The following is a 21,793-nucleotide window of genomic DNA, read 5'->3' as shown; positions in this document are numbered from 1 at the left end:
TGGCTCTTGTGTGACACACCTCGGCATCGAACACAAACAGCCTCTGTCCAAAGGCTGAGGAGGAGCGAGCGGCCATGACACTTTTCTATTGATTTCCAGAATGAAATACATTATGCTCCCCTTTCAGAACATACTCTACCATACAGATGTACTAGTTATGTTGTATTAACAAACTCTACCATACAGATGTACTAGTTATATAGAATTAACATACTCTACTCTACTTTAGGAGTGTTGATTTTGTCGACTAAAACTATGACGAAAATGTTTCGTCGACTACCTTTTTTCACTGACAAAAACTAAATAAAACTAAGCTATGATGACTAAAACTAAGACTAAATATATTGTCAATTTAGTCAACAAATAAAAACTAGACTAAAACGTTAGTGAGGGACTAGTGGAGAAGAGATCCAGTAGAACTAAAAGACAGGTTATTTTATGTTTAGTTGCGCTCAGGTGCTCTGAAAATAGCAGATCTACAAACTGTTGCACTGCGACGCGTTGTGAGCTTGTAGATCGGGAAAATTTTCAGCATGCAACCAAGTGTAAAATCAGCCATTAGGACGCCATCAAGGCACCGCCGAAATACATTTTAGTCGACTAAATAAACTTTAGATTTAGTCGACTATAATCTTATGATATATGATAACTAAAACTAGACTAACAGTAAGACGTTTCAGATGACTAAATATGACTAAAACTAAATGGACTTTGATTAAAAAAACTATGACCAAAGGCCTTTGCAGACAGGGTGCGATTTTTCGCACGGAAAAAACAGACAATATCATTTTTTAAATGAACACATGGTTCTCAATGACCTCATGCACAACGGCTCCCAATTTACCGTGTGGCGATGCGATGCGGCGATGCGTTTTTTTCCCAATCGAACACAGTTCGATTCGTGTGTCTTTTCGCATGCGGTAAAAACGTATTGACTAATCGTACCCTGTCTGCAAAGGCCTTAAAACTGAATCAAAATTTGCTGTCAAAATCAACACTATACTCTAGTTTGGAGAACAAGTGATTGTTTGATTCTTTGCAATGTCACAACAAAACGGTCCCACCGCATGACTTCAGCCTCCTAGCCTGGGTTTGGAGAGTGTAACAGATGGCCTCACATCTGGGGGTGATGCATTATTTGGGTCTTTTTTTTTTCACGTCTTAATGAAGATTTAATTTCGCTTTTGGATTTTGTGTTGTTGGAAGGGATTTTATGATTTATTAGCGTCACGACACCACAGACTAGTTCACTGAGCCTGGGAGCCAGCTGAATCTACGAGCTCATTTTTTAATTTGCTCTGTTAGGTATGCCTGTGAACCTCCAGCCAACCTGGCTGGAAATGGGCCAATCACAACCATTTATCTAATATGGGGCGGGTTTCATACGATGACTAACAGGCTCAGTGGTGCCAAGTCTGCTTATTATTATAAGAGACTTTGGGCTTGTTTTTCTGTAAAGTCGCGTGTAAATATTGGTGGTTGCGGGTTGCGTTTTTTTGGGGCTTGCGGTCTAAAGTTGTTCAAACCAGTGGTTCTCAAACATTTTCATGTCAAGGACCCAAAAATGAATATGTATTTGTCCGTGGACCCCCATCTGAAAATATTTTGTGACAGGGATCCCCATACAATGTCTCACAACATACACCCTCGCCCAGGTGACCCAGCCGGGGTTGATCAAGCCCCGACTTACGTCCCAGTAGCCACCCACAGTCAGTCCTCTTAGGGCAAGACAGGCCCCCTCAGGCCGCTTTTAGGCTTGTTTTCATAGACCGGGCCGTTTCTCTTGCAAATATATGGAAACACTGAACAGGCAGGTCTGTCCAGCTCAAGGCACCAGCATCATGGAACTCAACTGTTAAACCAAGCAGTGCTGCTTACCAAATAGCAATCAACATTATGCTACAGTACTGCACTGCATCTCCTCCAACCTCAATGCTTTCATTGCTGGGTACAAAAAAATTAAATCAAAATAAATGGTGGCATAAGGATGGGTCATTTGGGGTTCCAGGGCACGGCAGTTGCCACCCCCTACCTTTCACATTTAACCTAAAAATTCTGATATTTTATCCATATTTCCTCCATCTCTGAATATTTTATCTCTGAACAGATTTTAGATAGACACTTATAGACATGTATTTCTGCAACCGTACATTCATTAATCAACTGGCCTCCTTGTTTTGGGCATGTCACCGCAGGCATTGGGCGTAAATTTCCGACTATATTTAAGTGTCATGTATATTTCATAAATCAAGTCTGACGTGTGATTCATGAAAGGAGGCGCAGAGCCTTGGTTTGTGCTGATCACAGGTGTATCTCTCGTGATGAATCTGCATGAATCCCAGCTGATCGTATTATCACACAAGCGCTCCCGTGGAGATCATTTGCATTGTTCCACGCCACATTTAACACCATAAAAGGCAGCAGGAAATATCCAACTTCAAAACCGACTTCACCCAACGTGAAACCAACTTCACCGCGCTGAAGAAGTTCAACTTCGTCTCTCAAAAAGAACAGATCCGCAAGCTTACAACGTGACGCGTCACACCGCCTTGACAACTGTTCTGTCTGGAAGCGAGTCCCTCGATCGCACGATGGTTCAGCTGAGCGTTAATTAAGTAATGCTCTCACGTGTAATGAGAATAAGAGAAGTTTACAAAGTTTTACCCCACGACCAAATAATAGGCTAACAAAACGTGGAAAGGATATTATAGAAGACTTTTCCACTGAACATTGCGCACCCTTGCTGAGGTAAAATAATGACGCTGGAATCCAGGGCATAGCCTACTGCAACATTGATATGGATCAGAGCTTTATTATTGATTACTGAGGGGAAATCCTGTTCGTAGCCTACACAATTAAAGCTTAGTGAATGATGCCCAATGCTTTTTTTCTTTTCTTTTTTCAAAAATAGCAACAATAGCAGATCTACAAGCTTACCACGCATGGCAGCTCAATGTGTTGTAGATACATGTTTTTGCCTCTGTGGGTAGCTTTAAAACACAGCTCAAGACTTATTTCTTCACTCATGCTTTTAGTTGATTTTTCTCTAAATCTCTGTGTTGTTATTCATGTCTTCACTGTTTTTCTTGATTCACTGCCTTTTTGTTTTGGCCATTATTTTAATGCCATTATTTTAAATGGTTCTAATGTTGTTTTAGCTTTTGCTCTTATTTTTTAATGTATTACTGCTTTTCTGTAAGGCAGTTCTGCTTTATTTATTTTTCTATTATTGTTTTTTTTGCTCTGCGTAAAGCACTTTGAGTTGCATTCATGTCATGAAAGGTGCTATATAAATAAAGTTTATTATTATTATTAAATGGCAGGGTGCTGTGATATCGACGGAACACGAAATGTACCGGCATTCGGAATCCCTGCCTATCCCCAGGGGACAACATTTTTATATTCCAGTAAACTGAAGGCATTTCAAGTGAGAGGGAATAGGATTTTAGTGCACGGAGGAAAAAAAAAACGGTATATGACAGCAACGTATATAACTTAGACCAGGGGTCTTCAACAGGGGGTCCGGGGACCCCTAGGGGGTCCTCAGAGTTTTTTTTACATTAATCACTTGAACCCTAGCATCTCTATTCTGATGAACATTAGCCGAAAATAGCAGATCTACAAGCTCACAACGCCTCGCGCTGCGAGGCGTTGTGAGCTTGTAGATTGGCTATTTTCGGCAAAGGGGTTTGGTGTCGAGGGCTAAAGAAGCAAATCAAGTACCAAGTATTGAATGTTTAAGTGGTTAAATGTCTGAAATGAACCAAAAATATTAATTTACACAGCACTGATGATAGTCAATGAAGCTATCTATGAAATCTATCAAAAAGTTTAATCTGCAACACAATTGTATGCAATGTATGGGGTCCCTGCTTCATCTCTCTCTCAGCTAGGGGGTCCTTGGCCTGAAAACGTTGAAGACCCCTGATCTACAGACTTATAGTTTGTGTGCGAAGCAGCTTAACTCACGTCTTGGTTGTTCATGTCCCAGTAGGGTCTCTCTCCGTAGGAGACCACCTCCCACATGACGATGCCGTAGCTCCACACGTCACTGGCCGGGCTGAACTTTCTGTAGGCAATGGCCTCCGGAGCAGTCCATCTGATGGGGATCTTACCCCCGGGAGAATGGTACGTCCCGGCCGTTTCCTATGCAAAGACAGCAAAGACAACAGTGTTGGTTCCATATATACATATAAAGGAAGACCGCGGAAGGCAAGCTTCCTGACTGCTGGCCAATCACAGCGCGTCTTTTCCAGGACTTGGCAGAATCTAGTTGTATAAAAAATACTATAGATTCTGCCAAGTCCTGGAAAAGACACGCTGTGATTGGCCAGTAGTCAGGAAGCTTGCCTTCTCCAAAATGGCGCCCGAGATACAGGTCGCTCCGATGAACTGCTAGCCTGACACTCAGCCTGCATTTTCATTTGGTTTCACTTCCGTTATTCAGTCTGAAAGCCCTCTCAGTGCAGCCGTTTTCTGAGATGGGGGGCATGGACAAAGGGGGACTCTTTGGCGATTGGTTCATACTAGATTATCCCGATCCCGATTGGGCCAGGGTAGATTTTCACCCGAGAAAACCCCGCCTTTGACAGCGTCACCAGACCCTGAATGCGAGGCTATCGATTCAGGGGCTGGAGCCAGGCTAATGAACTGCAGCAGCCAACGAGGTATCTAGGTTTCTATATCTATGGTTGGTTCAGAATGTGAGACTGCACCTTGTAGAGGACGTGGTGAGATTTGTTTCAGAATCAGAGACAGCTTGTTGTCACATCTCAGAAAAAAATGGGTGAAATTCTCTTTCGTAAAAAGCTCCATCGTTTGTAGTTTTCAGGAAAAGCGGAAGAAGAATAGAGACAGAAAGAAGGGCAAGGGAAACAGGGTAGAAATAAGCAAAACTTCCAAGCAGAGGGAAGAAAAAATACTATTTACAGGCAGTCAGATAAGAAAGGCAATGGCATGAGACAGCATTTAAGATCATTAGTTTAGCTACAAAGCTCAAAACTAAAGTAAATAATCTGTCTGCCTGCCTGCCTGCCTGCCTGCCTACCTGCCTGCCTGCCTGTCTGTCTGTCTGTCTGTCTGTCTGTCTGTCTGTCTGTCTGTCTGTCTGTCTGTCTGTCTGTCTGTCTGTCTGTCTGTCTGCCTGCCTGCCTGCCTGCCTGTCTGCCTGTCTGACTGTCTGACTGTCTGACTGTCTGTCTGTCTGTCTGTCTGTCTGTCTCTCTGCCTGCCTGCCTGTCTGCCTGCCTGCCTGCCTGCCTGCCTGCCTGTCTGTCTGTCTGTCTCTCTGCCTGCCTGCCTGCCTGCCTGCCTGCCTGCCTGTCTGTCTGTCTGTCTGTCTGCCTGCCTGCCCGCCTGTCTATGTACTGTATGTCATCATTCTAGCCACAATAACTCAATACACTGTACAAACATCAATTCACACAGCAAGGCCATGGAAACTCATATCATAGCAAGAAGTATTGATTAAATAGGTCGCCTTGTTTTTATCACGGTACTTTTATTGCATCAGCTGCAGTCCGGGAGAGTACACAGGATTTTAAAACAGGTGCAGGGTGAAAAGTAGTGCAAGGAGAACAGAGAGGAGATCCACAAACACACACCACACTACCATGTGGTGAAAAAGTGAAATGTATTAACCAACATGAACTGTAGAGTAGTGGTTCTCAAACTTTTTCATGTCAAGGACCCCCTTCTCAAATATTTAGTTCCAGGGCCCCACAGAAGCAAAGATTTGAGTTACAAATGTTCGCTTTGAAAAATATACATTCAAAGATTTGCACACATTTTCACGATTTTTCAAAAATAGCAGATCTACAAGCTCGTAGCGCGGCACTCGGTGCCGTGCTATGAGCTTGTAGATCTGCTATTTTTGAATAGCCAAAGTATAAAAGCCCCCGGAACCCCCCCAAGGACCCCTGGGGGTGAGAATCAATGCTCTAGAGTCCCTTTCTCCGGGCATGTCATAATACTGTAGGCAAACATTTGCCGATAATAGGCAAGCATTTGCTCCCAAACAGGGGGAACTTTCTGCAAAAATAGACAAAACATTCTGGGAAAATGGCAGATCTACAAGCTTATAAATAGAATGGCTAGACAAGTATAATAAGGTTTAAGTGTACAAGGTTTTGACCTACAAATCTGATCCATGTATCTCATTAATTCCCACACAGAAGAATCTTATATCTGGAATGTAAACCTTCTCACAGCAATAACAGAATGTAGAACCCAATGGTACTGGGCTGGCCTCAGAATTACAGTCCTGTCTTTTTACGCTCTTTTAACCAACTGCCTATGTCCCTGCCTTAAGTGGAATGCAACAACGTCAAGAGCTGGATGACTACAGCCAGACCAGGCCCAGTTGCGGTGCTGGACGGGTATACAGTAAAGTGTTCTTTTGGAAAGAACTCTCTTGTTTTCCAGTCCCGCTGTTTTACTGCCGTCATAGAAAGTGGACCACAGCATCTTATTTTATGGTGCTTGTTTTCCTGACTGCTATGTCTGCTACCAACAAAACCCCTGTCGCCTCGCCTTTCAACATTCACCGGTTGTCCTGTGTCACGTGACTGTGGCACAATAATAACTAGAAAAGGGTGCTCTTTGGAGCACAGATCTCCGCCAGGCCGGCTTGCCTGCACAGGGCCTGCAAACTTTGGTCATAGCCACTTGGAATGGGATCTGAGAAATCAAACTTATACATCTTGATCACATGACCCCAGAGATGATGTGTACCAATTTGAGTTTTGAACAAAATCGTAGTAGCAAAAAAGTGTGTTTTGAAGAGAACACACTATCGCAGGAAATGTAATCTCACACGGGCAAAGGAATCCAGGGGGAAAAGATGTTGATAGTACGACCTACGGTTCAACAGTTTGTGGGCTGTTGTAGCGCCACCGTGAGGAGATTTGAAACATTTGGGATGGAGGTTCTTCCCTGGCTTAAGTGGGAATGTGCATGCAAAGTTTCCCAGCAATCTTGATGTGTGGCATTTTGTGCAAAACGGCCACACCCAGAAACTTTGGATAAAATCTGTCTCATAGTGGCGCTATATAAATGGCCGATTTGAAAACAAAAAAATGGGTGGAGATTCTTTCTTGGCATACCGGGAGTGTGCATGCAAAAGTTCCCGCCGATGGGTCCAGCGGTGCTTATGGCATGTTGGGCAAAACGGGCCCCTCCAGCAAACTTTGAAAGCCAATCGTAGTCGATCGGAATACATGCACGCACACAAGGACGGACATCGGCGAAAACATAGTCTCTGCATGCACATTGTCTTGCACCGACGGCGCACTTGTCGACACGCGCAGCCACGCAAGCTATTGTCGAGCTATTGTCGAGCAGCTTGCTAAATTCAAATTTATTGAAAATGGTACTTTCATGATTAACTTTGTACATGGTTATTTCTGGGCCTGAAGAGGGGCATTTGTCTGAGGAGGATTAGGGTTAGTCTACTATGAAGATATATCTTGGTCACTTGTTCTCATGTTTCTGGGTCATAGATTAGTTTCCCTTGACCACAATTAATGATAAGAATGCGATTTAGATAGCATGTTATATATTGTTTTTTTTTTAAACTGGTAGCCTAGTTTCGTTGAGGCCCTACATTGTTCTCTCTGCATTCTATTTAACCCATTTAGACCTGAGGCCGGTTCTAAAAACGCCTTCAAATATTTATTCAAAAATTACGAAAAAAAATGATGTTGCTGTATACTGTACATAGCAACAGGAACCCCAATAGGGGTTCCCGTCTTGAAAAGTATAGTTACAAATAGGGGTCCCGCCCAAAATGGGTTAAGTAACTATTTACCCAGTGGCGTGCACAGACATTTTGAGGGGCAGGTGCTCAAGTAAAAAAAAAAAAGGGGCACCTTGCACGGCGCGCCGGCTACCTCTTTGCCAAAAAATAGCCGATCTACAAGCCCACAACGCCTCGCGCTGCGAGCCGTTGTGAGCTTGTAGATCTGTTAGCACCACCTAGAGTCTATCTGTGCACGTCCCTGTCCCTGTATCTACCTCGTTGTTTAGCGACAACAATTCATGCTTTCTCACACTTTGCAAGTTGCCCTGGATAAGAGCGTTTTGCAACCCAATTGTAGACGCATGAAGAGGCATTCCCATAGAAGGGGCACCACGCTGCAGATGGATGCTATTGGCTGTTCCTCCCGGGTAACTAACTAACGCTGGTGAAAGCCAGGAGGAAAGTTTTCTCTTTCCTGTCTACGACCCCAATAGATGATAAGAAGATGATTAACCTCGGCTCTTCAACTAGCTTTGCTTTCCTCTGGCTGATGTAACCAACCGACCCAGTTTACACACTTCCTCTCTACTCTCTAAAAGCAGAGGGATTACAGGCATCATCCAACAAGTGCTCCCCTCCATAGCACCTCTAGCTCCTGCGATCACTCTCCCATCAACAAACGTCTCTGACTATCAGCCTCAGTATGCCCCATTAACCCATTAAGACCTGAGGCGATAATCAAAATCTAAATCCTAACAGTTTTTGGAAAAAAAAAAAAAAAAAAAAAGTTTCAAGATTTTTGAATAGCCAAAGAAATCTAAAGTGACACACATGCGTTGCAGGTCTTAAGACCTGAGGCGATAATCAAAAAAAATCTAAATCCTAAGAGTTTTTTGAAAAAAATCGGGAAAAAAAAAGTTTCAAGATTTTTCAAAAATAGCAGATCTACAAGCTCATAGCGTGGCACCATAGCCAAAGAAATCTAAAGTGACACACATGCGTTGCAGGTCTTAATGGGTTAAAGGTAGGGTAAGGGTAAAATTGTGTTCATGCGCAAAAAAAACATATCTAAAATATTGATTTGATGCTCATGTTTTTATTTTCACATGCATTCCATAAAGTCCACAGGGCTAGACCACACATGGGCAAATGACATCAACTTGCAACGGGTGCAGCCCCTATTGAGTGAAATATTAACCGTTTCTAAAATAAATACAATATTTAAGGTGTTTTAAAATGTGTATTTTAGTTATAGACGGCAATTATAATGTATTAGGGCATAGTTGGCTTATTAGCCAGGGATCCTTTTAATGAAAAAAAGTAATCAATAGAATAATCCATCAAAATAATCGACAGTGATCTAAATTTCTAAAGAATGCCTAAAGAAAACAGCACTTCAAATATACTAATATATTATCTCCATTGTCGAGAGTGAAAAACTCTTACACACTTTTGTGTCTGTGTAGCAAACTCCTTTATAAGGGTCTGTTTGATGTGCAGAATGAGAAATCACTGGACTGTTTAAAAGTGCTTTGAGATAAAAAGGCTTACAACCTTTTTTTTCCTCCAAAATAATTGTGGACTTTCTTCAGCAGAGAGAGACTGCAGCGATTGTCCTTTTTAACGGGCACGTCACAGTGAATCAGCGTGCATGACTGACACCGACACGACCTCCCCCCCGCCACGCTACAGTTCTGTTCCAACAGCGTGAGATTAAAACCACTCACCACACACTGCTAGGGAGGTCCAGAGAGAAGAAGAGAGAGTTTTAACGTCATGCAAAATAAAGTCGAGCAAAAGTTTTTATTTTTTCATCCCAGTCTTTCTTATCTTTCTCATTCCATCAGCATCAAGACTGATTCAGTCAAGACTTCCAGGAGATACTTCAACATAAGACTCGGGGTGATGTAATACATAATACGATGTGAAGGTTGTGGTATTGTGATAAGTCAAAGCGGTGTTTTATTTTGAAGTCTGCCTACTGGAAGTCAACAAAGTCTCTCTCTCCTAAAGGCAGAAGGCCTTCAGCCTTTTTGAGCATTACTTAAATGTGACAAAAATGACACTTTGAATTGAATTGAATTGAATTGAAGGAAACACCCACATTCCTCTGTGTGTTTTTAGCAGCTCTAGCAAGCTGCTTCAGTTCTCTATATGTATATATGTTTTTATCCATCATTTCCCTCTAATAGCGGCAGTTATCAGTGGTGGTGTTTGCCTGCAGAAACACATTGTCCTCTCACTGTATTTTTGGGTGTTTTCACTTTGATGTTGTCTGCGTCCTTCCTTACCCGTGTGGTGTACGCTGCCTCCGGGTCGTCCTCCAGCACTCGGCTCAGACCAAAGTCGGACACCTTACACACCAGGTTGCTGTTGACCAGGATGTTCCTGGCCGCCAGGTCTCTGTGAACGTAGCTCATGTCTGACAGGTACTTCATGCCCGAGGCCATGCCGCGCAGCATGCCCACCAACTGGATCACCGTGAACTGACCGTCATGTTTCTGTGTGGGAGAGAGAGACGGGGAGAGAGACAGGGAGAGAGACACAGGGGGGGAGAGAGAGAGAGAGAGAGAGAGAGAGAGTGCAGACAGCGGAACGTGAAAAAGACAGTAGACAAGCTGAACGTGAATCCACACCGACCACGTGCATGGCCACAACGGAGAAGGTTTTAAAATAGATTTCACCCTGCATCTGTATCTGTATTCTTAAGGTTTAGTAGTTTTTCTTTACAGCGGAGACATGATGCCTTGGCTCTTGCTGGTAAAGTATAGTAGATGAAATGGCTAATTTTAAAATTGCTGTTTTACTGTATACCAGTGGTCCGGGACCACCAGTGGTCCTTGAGGAGGTTACAGGTGGTCCCCAGCTAAATGATGGAGAGGTGGTAACCAAATGGACCCTTATAGATCTTTAACTCTTAAAAGCGTAAAATGAAACCATGCTCTCAAGAGTTAAATTATTTTATTAAACTGCATTACTTAATTAAAGAATTGTTATTTTGATCAATGTTTGCCTGTTGTCTCTCGTAATGGTACCACATCAATACAGCATGGAATTGTGGACAAAATCATATCCGACGATAACAAAATATTCCAAGTTTTGGGTCTGAGAGGCTAAATCTCATCAAATGGTGGTCCGTGACTCAAATAACCAATAAATAATGGACCTTGATATGAAAAATCACACCCTGTGTGAAGGTAGCGGCGCCTTTGATACATTATGTCATCGATATGTGTTTATAATGTGTTTATAGCCATGTGTCACGTGAAGCTTGACCAATCACTTTGTTGACGGGTCTGACCAATCAGAACGTTGACGGGTCTGACCAATCAGAACGTTGGCGGTGAACACGGACAAAGTCAGGTATAGAGCAGGATTTAGCGCCGCTAAAAAGGGTGAAGACCACTGTTGTATACTAACATCATGTTAACCATGTAGAGTATATTGCACTTACTCTCAGGAAGGCATCCAGTGATCCATTCTCCATATACTCTGTGATAATCATGACTGGTTTACCTGAAGAGATACACAACATTATAGACATTAAACACAATTATTCAAAGAAATTCACCATTATACCAGACGTGAGTCAAACGCCTCAAAATATCTATTAATGACTGTTCTCTGTTTTCTCTCCAATTTATGGATGAAAATGGATGGCGTCATAATGGCTGATTTTACACTGGGTTGCATGCTGAAAACAGACGATCTACAAGCTCACAACACGTCGCAGCGCGACGCGTTGTGAGCTTGTAGATCTGCTACACCCGAGTGCAACCAAACATAAAATGACTTGTCTTTTAGTTCTACTGGATCTCTTCTCCACTAGTCCCTCACTAACATTTTAGTCTAGTTTTTATTTGTTGACAAAATTGTCAGTATATTTAGTCTTAGTTTTAGTCATAATAGCTTCGTTTTTATTTAGTTTTCGTCGGTGAAAAAAGGTAGAGGTCGATTTTTTTTTGTCATTGTTTTAGTCGACGAAATCTCTGCTGCAGAGGTGGGCAGATACTTTACCACTGCGCCACCAATTTGTTTGGTAGAGTATGCTAATTCATAACAACTACAACTGTAGTGATTGTAGTTGGTCTGCCAGCTCTTCCACTGAGACATAGATCCTGTGGTCGGGTGGGCCACCTCCTGGTTGATATATTGAGGTATTGCGTGAAATTAGAAACGGAAATAACTCTCCTACTCAAACATGCTCTCTCCGTTATAGCAGAAATGTGCACTAGTATGGTCATCACAGTCTATAGAAACATCAGTACGGTATTGTACGAAACATAGTGACAGAAAATTCTGTCTATTTCAGCTGTCCTGTGTGTTCCTGCATTTTTCATGGTGCATTTCGGGGCCAAGCACTGGCCTGGGGGCATGCCCAGAGCTACCGAGGGAGAGAGTTTTCTCTCGAAGAATATTCATTTAATATTCAATGATTTATTGCCAAAAAACAACTTACAGTTGATTTGGGATTTGTTTTTGGTGTGTCAGATACAACAAGGATGCTGAATTAACACTTGCCATAGATGGAAAATAGTTCCAAACATTATAGATGTTTGAAGAGCCATATGGACTCGACTAAAACCATCGCCATACCTGACATTTTAATTGCTTACCCATCAGCATTGACACTTATTAGCATACAACCCAAGACGGAAATAGCAAGACATCTCAGGTTTACCTCCCGTATCTGCGTGAAGTAGGTGGACGCCTTTTTAGGAGACCGGAAGCAGGTTGGATTCTATTAATTCTAATGGAAGAGGGACCGTGAACACAGCTTCTGAACCATTCTTTAGCCCCATGCATGGTCACTGAACTAAATGTTGGACCCGATCGTCACAAGCCACACAATATTTACAAGATTTTCACACTAAAATGGCTTTTTTAGAGAGACAAATCAGGAGAAAATCTACTTTATTGTCAACCTTTCTCTGTCCCAGCAACATACTCTTGCCAGATCTAGCACCAGTAAACATAGGCGTTTATGCCTATAAACAGACACCGGCGCCCACTTAGGAGACCATTTGTAGGGTTTCTGTACCATGTCGCCTCTAGTGGGTCCAATTGGGATGGTCTTCACCTTCATTAATTAACCATCTTTGATACAACTTACATCTGGTGACCACGCCCTCCAGCCTGATGATGTTTGGATGGTCAAACTGTCCCATGATTGACGCCTCGGACAGGAAGTCCCGCCTCTGTTTGTCAGAGTAGCCCGCCTTCAGGCTCTTGATGGCCACGTAGATCTCCCTCTTGCCCTGGAGACGCAGGCGACCGCTGCACACCTCCCCAAACTCGCCTGCACGCACGTGTACACAACACACACACACACACACACACACACACACACACACACACACACACACACACACACACACACACACACACACACACACACACACACACACACACACACACACACACACACACACACACACACACACACACACAAACAGGTTGTATTACTATACTTGTAGTATACTTGTAGAGTATATGAAGTAATTTTATGAACACATTTTTTTTTACATTTTTTAACTGTAAGCCCAAAGCCGAATAATAGCAGATCTACAAGCCCACGACGTGTCGCACTGCAACGCGTTATGAGCTTATAGATCAGCAATTTTGTGCATGACACTGGCACCGCAACTATAAGTGTAAATCATGTCGAACTCTCACAACCTGAATCTTTTCCTAAGTGTAAACGTATCTAAAGCTATTTTTTTGTGAGGGCCCTCACCCATGCCGATGACCCTCTCGATGTGAATGTTGCTGACATCGATCTCCTTGGCGAACTCGTGGATGGCCTGGTCGGGGTCTTCATAGGTGAACGGATCCACGTAGATCTTGACGCCTAACATGAACACACACACACACACACACACACACACACACACACACACACACACACACACACGCATGATATTAATAGTCAGGGCTGGGGAGTCAGGGCTGGGGACAATGTGGACAGGGCTGACAAAAGCGCCATTTTTTTCCTACATGCTCTCCATCACCATAAGTTTCATTTTGGACGGGGAGCCACGTCATCAAGATGGCAGAAGGCGGCCATCTTGGATTTCAAAGATGGCCACCATGTAATATCTATAAGTGCCAATATCTCGGCTTCCAAGCCACTTAGAAGTTCAATCTTGGTGTCAAAATATTTATTTTTGGGGTCAAGGAATTTGATAAGGCTATTGAGAATATCAGCAAGTGACTATTTCTGCCAATATTTGAACATTTGGTTCATTCTGGCAATTAGTCAGGTCGCTTAGGTCCAGATGTGGACACAGCGAACAAAAGCACCAGATTCTTTCCACATGCTCCCCATAAACCATAACTTTAAATATTTGGTAGGAGCCACATCATCAAGATGGCGGAATGCGGCCATCTTGGATTTCAAAGATGGCCACCATGTAATAGCTATAAGTGCCAATGTCTCGGCTTCCAAGCCATTTAGAAGGTTAATCTTGGTGTCAAGGAATGCATTTAAGCTATTGAGAATACTACTTTGTGGAGTTTGCATGTTCTCCCCGTGTCTCCTAGGGTAGGTACCCTCACAAAAACATGCAGTAATCCTGGTCACTATAACGCCTCCCCATGACAGCCAGGGCGCCTGATGGAGGGGAAAGGAACTAGTTGGAATAACGTGTTCCTTCCACGCGCTACGTCCTACCAGGGAAACCCCCTCCTGTCAGGTGACAAGAAGGTCAGTTGGCTCTCATGCATTGAGAGCCAACTGACATTGGCATTATGGTAACCTCCCACCGGATCGTTGCTCCTCTCTCTCTGTAAGCATGCAGTAACAGCCTGATTTGGTTATATTAGCCTCCAGCGTGGATGGGAATGCTCTGTGAGATCATTATGGATCATCATCATACATGTTTCACAAATGCCGGTGTGTCTTAAGACTATCTGACCTACTGAAACTTTTGCCACACTGTTTACAGTAGAAAGGTTTGTCTTCAGTGTGCACACGCAGGTGTCTCTTCAGACTATCTAAGACACTGAAACTCTTGTCACACTGTTTACAGTGGAAAGGTTTTTCTCCGGTGTGAATATGCTGGTGTGTCTTCAGGTTACTTATCTGATTGAAACTCTTGTCACACTGTTTACAGTGGAAAGGTTTTTCTCCAGTGTGGATACGCTGGTGTGTCGTCAGATTAGCTAAGACACTGAAACTCTTGTCACATAGTTTACAGTGGAAAGGTTTTTCTCCAGTGTGAATACGCTGGTGTATCTTAAGACTATCTAAGACACTGAAACTCTTGTTACATAGTTTACAGTGGAAAGGTTTCTCTCCAGTGTGAATACGCTGGTGTTTCCTCAGACTACCTAACTCACTGAAACTCTTGTCACACTGTTTACAGTGGAAAGGCCTTTCTCCTGTGTGGACACGCTGGTGTGTCTTAAGATTTTCTAAGAAACTGAAACTCTTGTCACACTGTTTACAGTGGAAAGGCTTTTCTCCCATGTGGACACGCTGGTGTGTCTTAAGACTATCTAAGACACTGAAACTCTTGTCACACTGTTTACAGTGGAAAGGTTTTTCTCCGGTGTGGACATGCTGGTGTGTCTTCAGGTGACTTATCTGATTGAAACTCTTGTCACATAGTTTACAGTGGAAAGGTTTTTCTCCGGTGTGAATACGCTGGTGTGTCTTCAGGTTACTTATCCGATTGAAACTCCTGTCACACTGTTTACAGTGGAAAGGTTTCGCTCCAGTGTGGACATGCTGGTGTCTGTTCAGACTACCTGACACACTGAAACTTTTGTGACACTGTTTATAGATTTGAGTTTTCTTTCCTTTGTAAATCGTCTGATTTTTCTTTACATCTCCTGCTTGAGTTAAAACCTTGGTAAACCGCTGATGACTTTGAGATTTTGGTGGGTCTGTGTCTCCTTGTTTCTGGCTGGTTACAGAGATGACTATTTGCGGACGGGCCTCTGAGCAGATATGTCCATGCCTCAGCGTTTGGCGGTTGAGGTCGGCTCGGATGAGACGTGAAGGTACACTCAGAACAGGAGAGCTTAGTCTGGGAGGATTGGGACCACACTCCTCCCAGGAGTGGCGGTTCATGGTCAGTGCTGCTGTTGTACAAGGACTGTGATGGGAACAGAGTTGTAGGTTCTGTTGAGGCTGGAAAATGTTCCCTCTCTATCTCCCTGTATTCTTTGTCTACCAAAGTTCTGTATACCTTTCTCTCACAACACGTGTGGACACACCATCTTCTGGTCTAGAAGTGGAAGTCTAAAGTAACTTCACACCTCATATATCTGAGCAGAGCTTTGGTCTGACCTCACTCACAACATAATCGGTTGCCATGCATGCCTAGCAACACCGATGTGTGCAGGATGCCGCTCCCTCCATACTTGGGTAAGAGTGATGTCATCAATATGACATCATCACCATGACGGCAGAGATCCACATCGAAGCCACGCCATGTGTTTCTCATTTTGTGTGTTTATCATTTACTAATTAGTCAAGTAAATGACAATTTAAGTTAAGTTTGCGGTACAACACGATGTGGTTTAAAACGTCTCACGAAGCTCAGCAACGGGTGATTATGACGCACCGCTCGTATCAGATATATTGCCAGAATGAACCAAATGTCCAAATCATGGCAGAAATAGTCACTTGTTGATATTCCCATGGTGGCCATCTTTGAAATCCAAGATGGCTGCCTTCTGCCATGTTGATGACGTGGCTCCCCGTCCAAAATAGCAGATATACAAGCTCATAGCACGGCACATGAGCTTGTATATCTGCTATTTTTGAAAAATCGTGAAAATGTTGTTGTTTTTTTCCTCGAAAAACTGTTAGGATTTAGAACATTTAGAAGCGGCCTCAGGTTTTAATGGGTTAATAGACCATAATCCCATGGTCTTATATTTAGTCGACTGTATTCCCATCAAAAGCAAAGGCATGGACGCCCCCACACACACACCCTGTCAATATGTATGTCACATATCTCCTCGCTGCTCAGTCCAAGACATTTAACACACATCTGTCCAGCAAACATCATAAAACAGCGGCAGAGCACGAACAGATGACATTAGTCATGTGTGTGTGTGTGTGTGTGTGTGTGTGTGTGTGTGTGTGTGAGTGTGTGCGTGCGTGCGCTTGCACTTTCTGCCAAAAACGTGCACACTTGTATGTGCGCGCGCTTGGTAGACGTGTGGTCCAATGTAACGTTGTTGTTGAGTGTCTTCCATTAGGAAGGAATGTCAGACCTTCTGCAGGGACTCAGCTTACTGACTGACTGACTTACAGGCTGGCTGGCTGGCTGGCTGACTGACTGACTGACACACTTATTCCTTAGTTAGTTTTGATGGTTTTAAAAGAAGAAAGAAAACAAATAAATTGAAAAAAATGTGTGTCATTGTATGCGTGTGTGTGTGTGTGTGTGTGTGTGTGCGCGTGCGCGTGCCTGCAGCCTCCTACCTGGGTTGAGGTGTTTTTCCTCCTCTGACTCATTTTTTGCTTTGCTGTACTTACTCCTCCTGGGGAGACGGAGGAGACAAGAGACAGAGGGAGGAGGAAGAAGAAGATATGGAGAGAGACATAGATGAGTGGATCAGACATCAGATGAATTAGAGTTCATTTAAAGTGGTCAAGTGATTGACCTTGTTAAAATCAGTGTTAAATATCTCTATATTCTGATAGTAATCACTGTTATTAAGTGTTAGTTCAGTAACAGGGGCCTCCATGTCTCTCCAGCAAACAGAAAATGCATTTCCAGGCCAGGATACCAATTCTATCCAATCAGAGAGAGAGAACTTGCACAGGATACAGATTAAACAAGTGAAATTTTGAAGTGATGCCATACATAAATGAGACGACAAAATTGGAACTGGGTCAGTATAAACTTTAAGCTGATAAATCGGTGCTCTCTCCTGATTGGCTGAAAAATGGCATTGCAGAAATGAACGAATACTATCAGAATATAGAACTTTAAAGTTTTCAAATAAACTTGATGGTTTAAACTTTAAAGGGATAGTTCACCCCCAAAATTACTTTTTTTCCTATCAATTACACACCCCATGGAGAGTTTTTAGTTTTTGTCGCATATGCCAATAATTTGATTTGATAACTTTGAGTCTCCTACCGGAGACATTAGCATCCTTCCACTGGTCATCAAATTATTGACTTAGGAATGCGACAAAAACAAAAAAATCTCCATGAATTCAAGCCTCCATGGGGTGTGTAATTGATAGAAAATAATTCATTTTTTTGGGTGAACTATCCCTTTAACTATACCTTTAACTCTGTATATGTGTGCACTTTGAGTTATAAACGGATACAAAAAACGTGTACAGTCTCAGAGTTAAATTAACATTCCGGATGTTTCTGTGTAAGAAATAGACTTGTTTATTATGAGTAAATGTGATACCTCGTTCAAGCCATTTCCACTGTCTGTGGTGTTGTGTTGTGTTTATAACTAATCACCTGCACCGTGTTTACTTTATTTATATTTTTGTTTGACTTCAAAAGGCAGAGAGAGAGAGAGAGAGAGAGAGAGAGAGAGAGAGAGAGAGAGAGAGAGAGAGAGAGAGAGAGAGAGAGAGAGAGAGAGAGAGAGAGAGAGAGAGAGAGAGAGAGAGAGAGAGAGAGAGAGAGAGAGAGGAGGAGGCAAGCAGAGGACAACAGGAAGAGAGAGAGAAGAGATGAAAGGCTGAGAGAGGGGGGAGGGGACAGGAAGACAGGGGCTAGAGGCAAAAGAGGGTGAGAAAGAGTGTGACAGAGAGAGAGAACGAGGGAGGGAGGGAAAGGGGGGAGAGGGCGATGGAGCGAGACAGGGGAGAGAGAGAGAGGGGAGAGGGTGGGGGAGAGAGAAAGAGCGACAGAGAGAGGGAGAGATAGAGAGAGCGAGATAGAGAGAGAGATAGATTGTTGTGATAAGCAAATTTAAAGTGAAAATTGAGAGAGAGAGAGAGAGAGAGAGAGAGAGAGAGAGAGAGAGGGGGGAGGTGTGGCAGAGCCAGCATGAAAGGATGTATGCCATTAAACACCTTTGTGTTAGAGCAGGTGTGTTTGTGCATGTGCGCGTGCACATGTGTGTGCGTGTGCATTCGTGCATGTGTGCATTCGTGCATGTGTGTGTGTGTGTGTGTGTGTGTGTGTGTGTGTGTGTGTGTAGCAACGGAAGCTGAGACACAACAGCAGTGTTGTTGAACAGACATTAATGACAAGTCAGGGACACAAGGATTATCACTGTCTCCTCTGTAATCCCCTTAAAAGCCTCAGGTACACACACACACACACACACACACACACACACACACACACACACACACACACACACACACACACACACACACACACACACACACACACACACACACACACACACACACACACACACACACACACACACACACACCACTTAGCCACACAATACCACGGGAATGTGTGTGTGTGTGTGTGTGTGTGTGTGTGTGTGTGTGTGTGTGTGTGTGTGTAGTGTAGCTCAGTCAAAGGTACAATATCAGGTGAAGTCGAGGAGACCAGCTGAACACCCTCCATGAATTTCAACCAGAAATGCAGGTGCGTGCGCGTGTGTGTGTGTGTGTGTGTGTGTGTGTGTGTGTGTGTGTGTGTGTGTGTGTGTGTGCGTGTGTTTCCGTGTGTCTGTGTCTGTGTATGTGCGTGCGTGCGTGCGTGCGTGCGTGTGTGCGTGTGCGTGCGTGCGACATGCGTGTGTGCGTGTGTGTGTGTGTGTGTGTGTGTGTGCGTGCGACATGCGTGTGTGCGTGTGTGTGTGTGCGTGCGCGTACCTGCGGCCCACGATGAAGATGGTAGCAGAGATCAGAAGCAGAATTCCAACGCCGCTGACCGACAACAGCAGGAGGGCGGGGTTAACTCCTTCTCCAATCAGAGGGAACGGATCTAACGTAGGTGGGTGGGGGGAGGAGGAGGAGGGGGTGGGGGGGGGGGTTATCCAATCGGTCACTTCATCCAAAGCAGTGGTTCAGGAAAATGGTTCAGAAAAATCTAATCTTGTGGATCTCTGACTTCATATGTGACCAGCCTGTGACATCATCAGTCATCTGACATAGATGCAGTGGTGCGAAGTAACTAAGTACATTTACTTAAGTACTGTACTTAAGTACAATTTTGAGGTACTTTTACTTTACAGGAGTATTTCCAATTGTCTATACTTTTACTTCTACTGCACTACATCTCAGAGGCAAATATTGTACTTTTACTACACTACAATTATTTGATAACCTTAGTTACTAGTTAATTTTGCAGGTATAAATTATTACATTATAGAACATACAATAACCACTTTAGCCCTATTTTATACCTAGGCTATTTGAAAATAGCCGCTCTACAAGTTGTGAGCTTGTAGATCTGCTATTTTCAAACATTTTAGTACCATTACTTTTGGTACTTTAAGTACATTTTGATACCAATACTTTTGTACTTTTACTGAAGTACATTTTGGATTCCGGACTTTTACTTATAACAGAGCACTTCTACATTGCAGTATTGATACTTTTACTTAAGTAAAACATTTGAGTACTTTTTCCACCACTGATAGATTCTATGATCATCATGGCATCTATGGCATCAATTATCGATCAAGTAGAGAACCATAACGTATATTAATCCACATTGTGTGGAAGTTCAGTCCTGAGACCTTCACCTGGAAGAACTTCGTGCCCAAAGGGAAAATGTCCATTTGAGGTGTGTAGGAGTTGCTGTTGCATGGTGGGAGATTATATCTTTTCCTCTTTGGGGGATACATTATGCACGAAAAGAAACTGAAATGACCGCTGCAGTGGATAACCTGTACATCTTGGACATTCAGTCGTTATGTAAGCTAGCAGTTATTCAGTACGACGGTCTGGAGCAGTTACAACTCCCACAGACTTTAAGGTGGGAACTGGCAGCGATGAGTACCAGCAGCAAGACCAAAATAACATGAATGTGCTCACGGCCAATGAGCAATGAGCAATGAGCCCACTAACAAAAGAAAAAAGAAAGAAAGTAAAGCATCCCACAACAAAATGAAGAAAAACCGTGAGCCCACTGAAAACTACATTTCTGGCAGATTTGCCCGAAATGCCCCCCTATACCCGCATATCTGTCTAAATACCTCCAAAAAGTTAGTGACACCCACAGTCACGAAACTAGAGGGAGCGTAAACAACAATCTGGTACCACCCACCCATAAAACAAACATGGGCAAATTCTCCTTCTACAGCACGGCCACCAAGGTATGGAATAGTGAGTCTAACCCCATCCCTCAAAAAATGCAGTTCGCTGGGCTCATTCAAAACAGCCCGAAAAACTCATCTTTCTGGAGGCCATAAGAGGAGGTAGACAGACAACCCCCCTCCCCTTTTTTTTGTATATATTTTTTATGCTTTTTTTTTGTACATAGTGGTATTCTTTCCCTGTATTATTATGTTGATGTTTGAACAGTTTGGTTGCTACTATATATGTCTATGAAATTAATTCAAAGACCCCAACGGAAACAAGTCCGCAAGGACTTTTTTGGTCGGACCTTTTAGATAAAAGTATTATAAATGTAACTGTGTTGTTTTACATTCTTTTGCCTAATAAAAATAAAAATTAAAATTAAAATTTCAATAATAAATGAACTTGGTTACTTTCCACCCCTTGTATAATAAATCAATCAGACATGAAGATGCGCTGAGGTGAGGTGATGTCATCAATCATCATGGAGTACCTGAGTTGGTGGAGAACTCGAACGGGGCGCTGAAGGTTCCGTACCCGGCCGCCGTGCGGGCGCGCACGTGGAACACGTACACCGTGAGCGCGCTCAGACCGGTGACGTCGGCGCTGCGGGACAGCGTCCTCATGATGCGGTAGGACCTCTCCTTCTGGTCCTGAATGGACCCAGAGAAAGAAAGAACACATGAGGTGGCCGGCCGCGACAGTGTTGATTTCGTCGACTAAAACTATGTTCGTCGACTACTTTTTTATCACTGACGAAAACTAAATGAAAACTGAGCTATGATGACTAAAACTAAGACTAAATATATTGACAATTTCGTCAACAAATTTCATCAAACAAAACTAGAT

At 43.2% G+C, this 21,793-nt stretch overlaps 1 protein-coding gene across 1 annotated transcript in view; it reads right to left on the bottom strand.

Annotated features, from left to right (window-relative positions):
- LOC311045354 (ephrin type-A receptor 4-A-like) overlaps positions 1 to 21,793 on the bottom strand; it is an 83,272-nt gene that overhangs the window by 12,126 nt on the left and 49,353 nt on the right. Inside the window, exons 10-17 of the mRNA XM_084057200.1 lie at positions 21,438 to 21,597; positions 19,514 to 19,625; positions 17,181 to 17,239; positions 13,476 to 13,589; positions 12,852 to 13,037; positions 11,193 to 11,254; positions 10,030 to 10,239; positions 3,970 to 4,146 (exon numbers count right to left, since the gene is read on the bottom strand). Of these exons, the coding sequence (XP_083913326.1) occupies positions 3,970 to 4,146; positions 10,030 to 10,239; positions 11,193 to 11,254; positions 12,852 to 13,037; positions 13,476 to 13,589; positions 17,181 to 17,239; positions 19,514 to 19,625; positions 21,438 to 21,597 (1,080 nt within the window). The remainder of the gene's footprint in view (positions 1 to 3,969; positions 4,147 to 10,029; positions 10,240 to 11,192; positions 11,255 to 12,851; positions 13,038 to 13,475; positions 13,590 to 17,180; positions 17,240 to 19,513; positions 19,626 to 21,437; positions 21,598 to 21,793) is intronic.

Source organism: Gymnoscopelus microlampas (assembly GCF_963454915.1).
Source record: "Gymnoscopelus microlampas genome assembly, chromosome: 5".
Lineage (NCBI taxonomy): Eukaryota > Metazoa > Chordata > Actinopteri > Myctophiformes > Myctophidae > Gymnoscopelus > Gymnoscopelus microlampas.
Note: the sequence above shows the minus strand (reverse complement) of the source record. Positions and strands in the feature narration are given on the sequence as shown.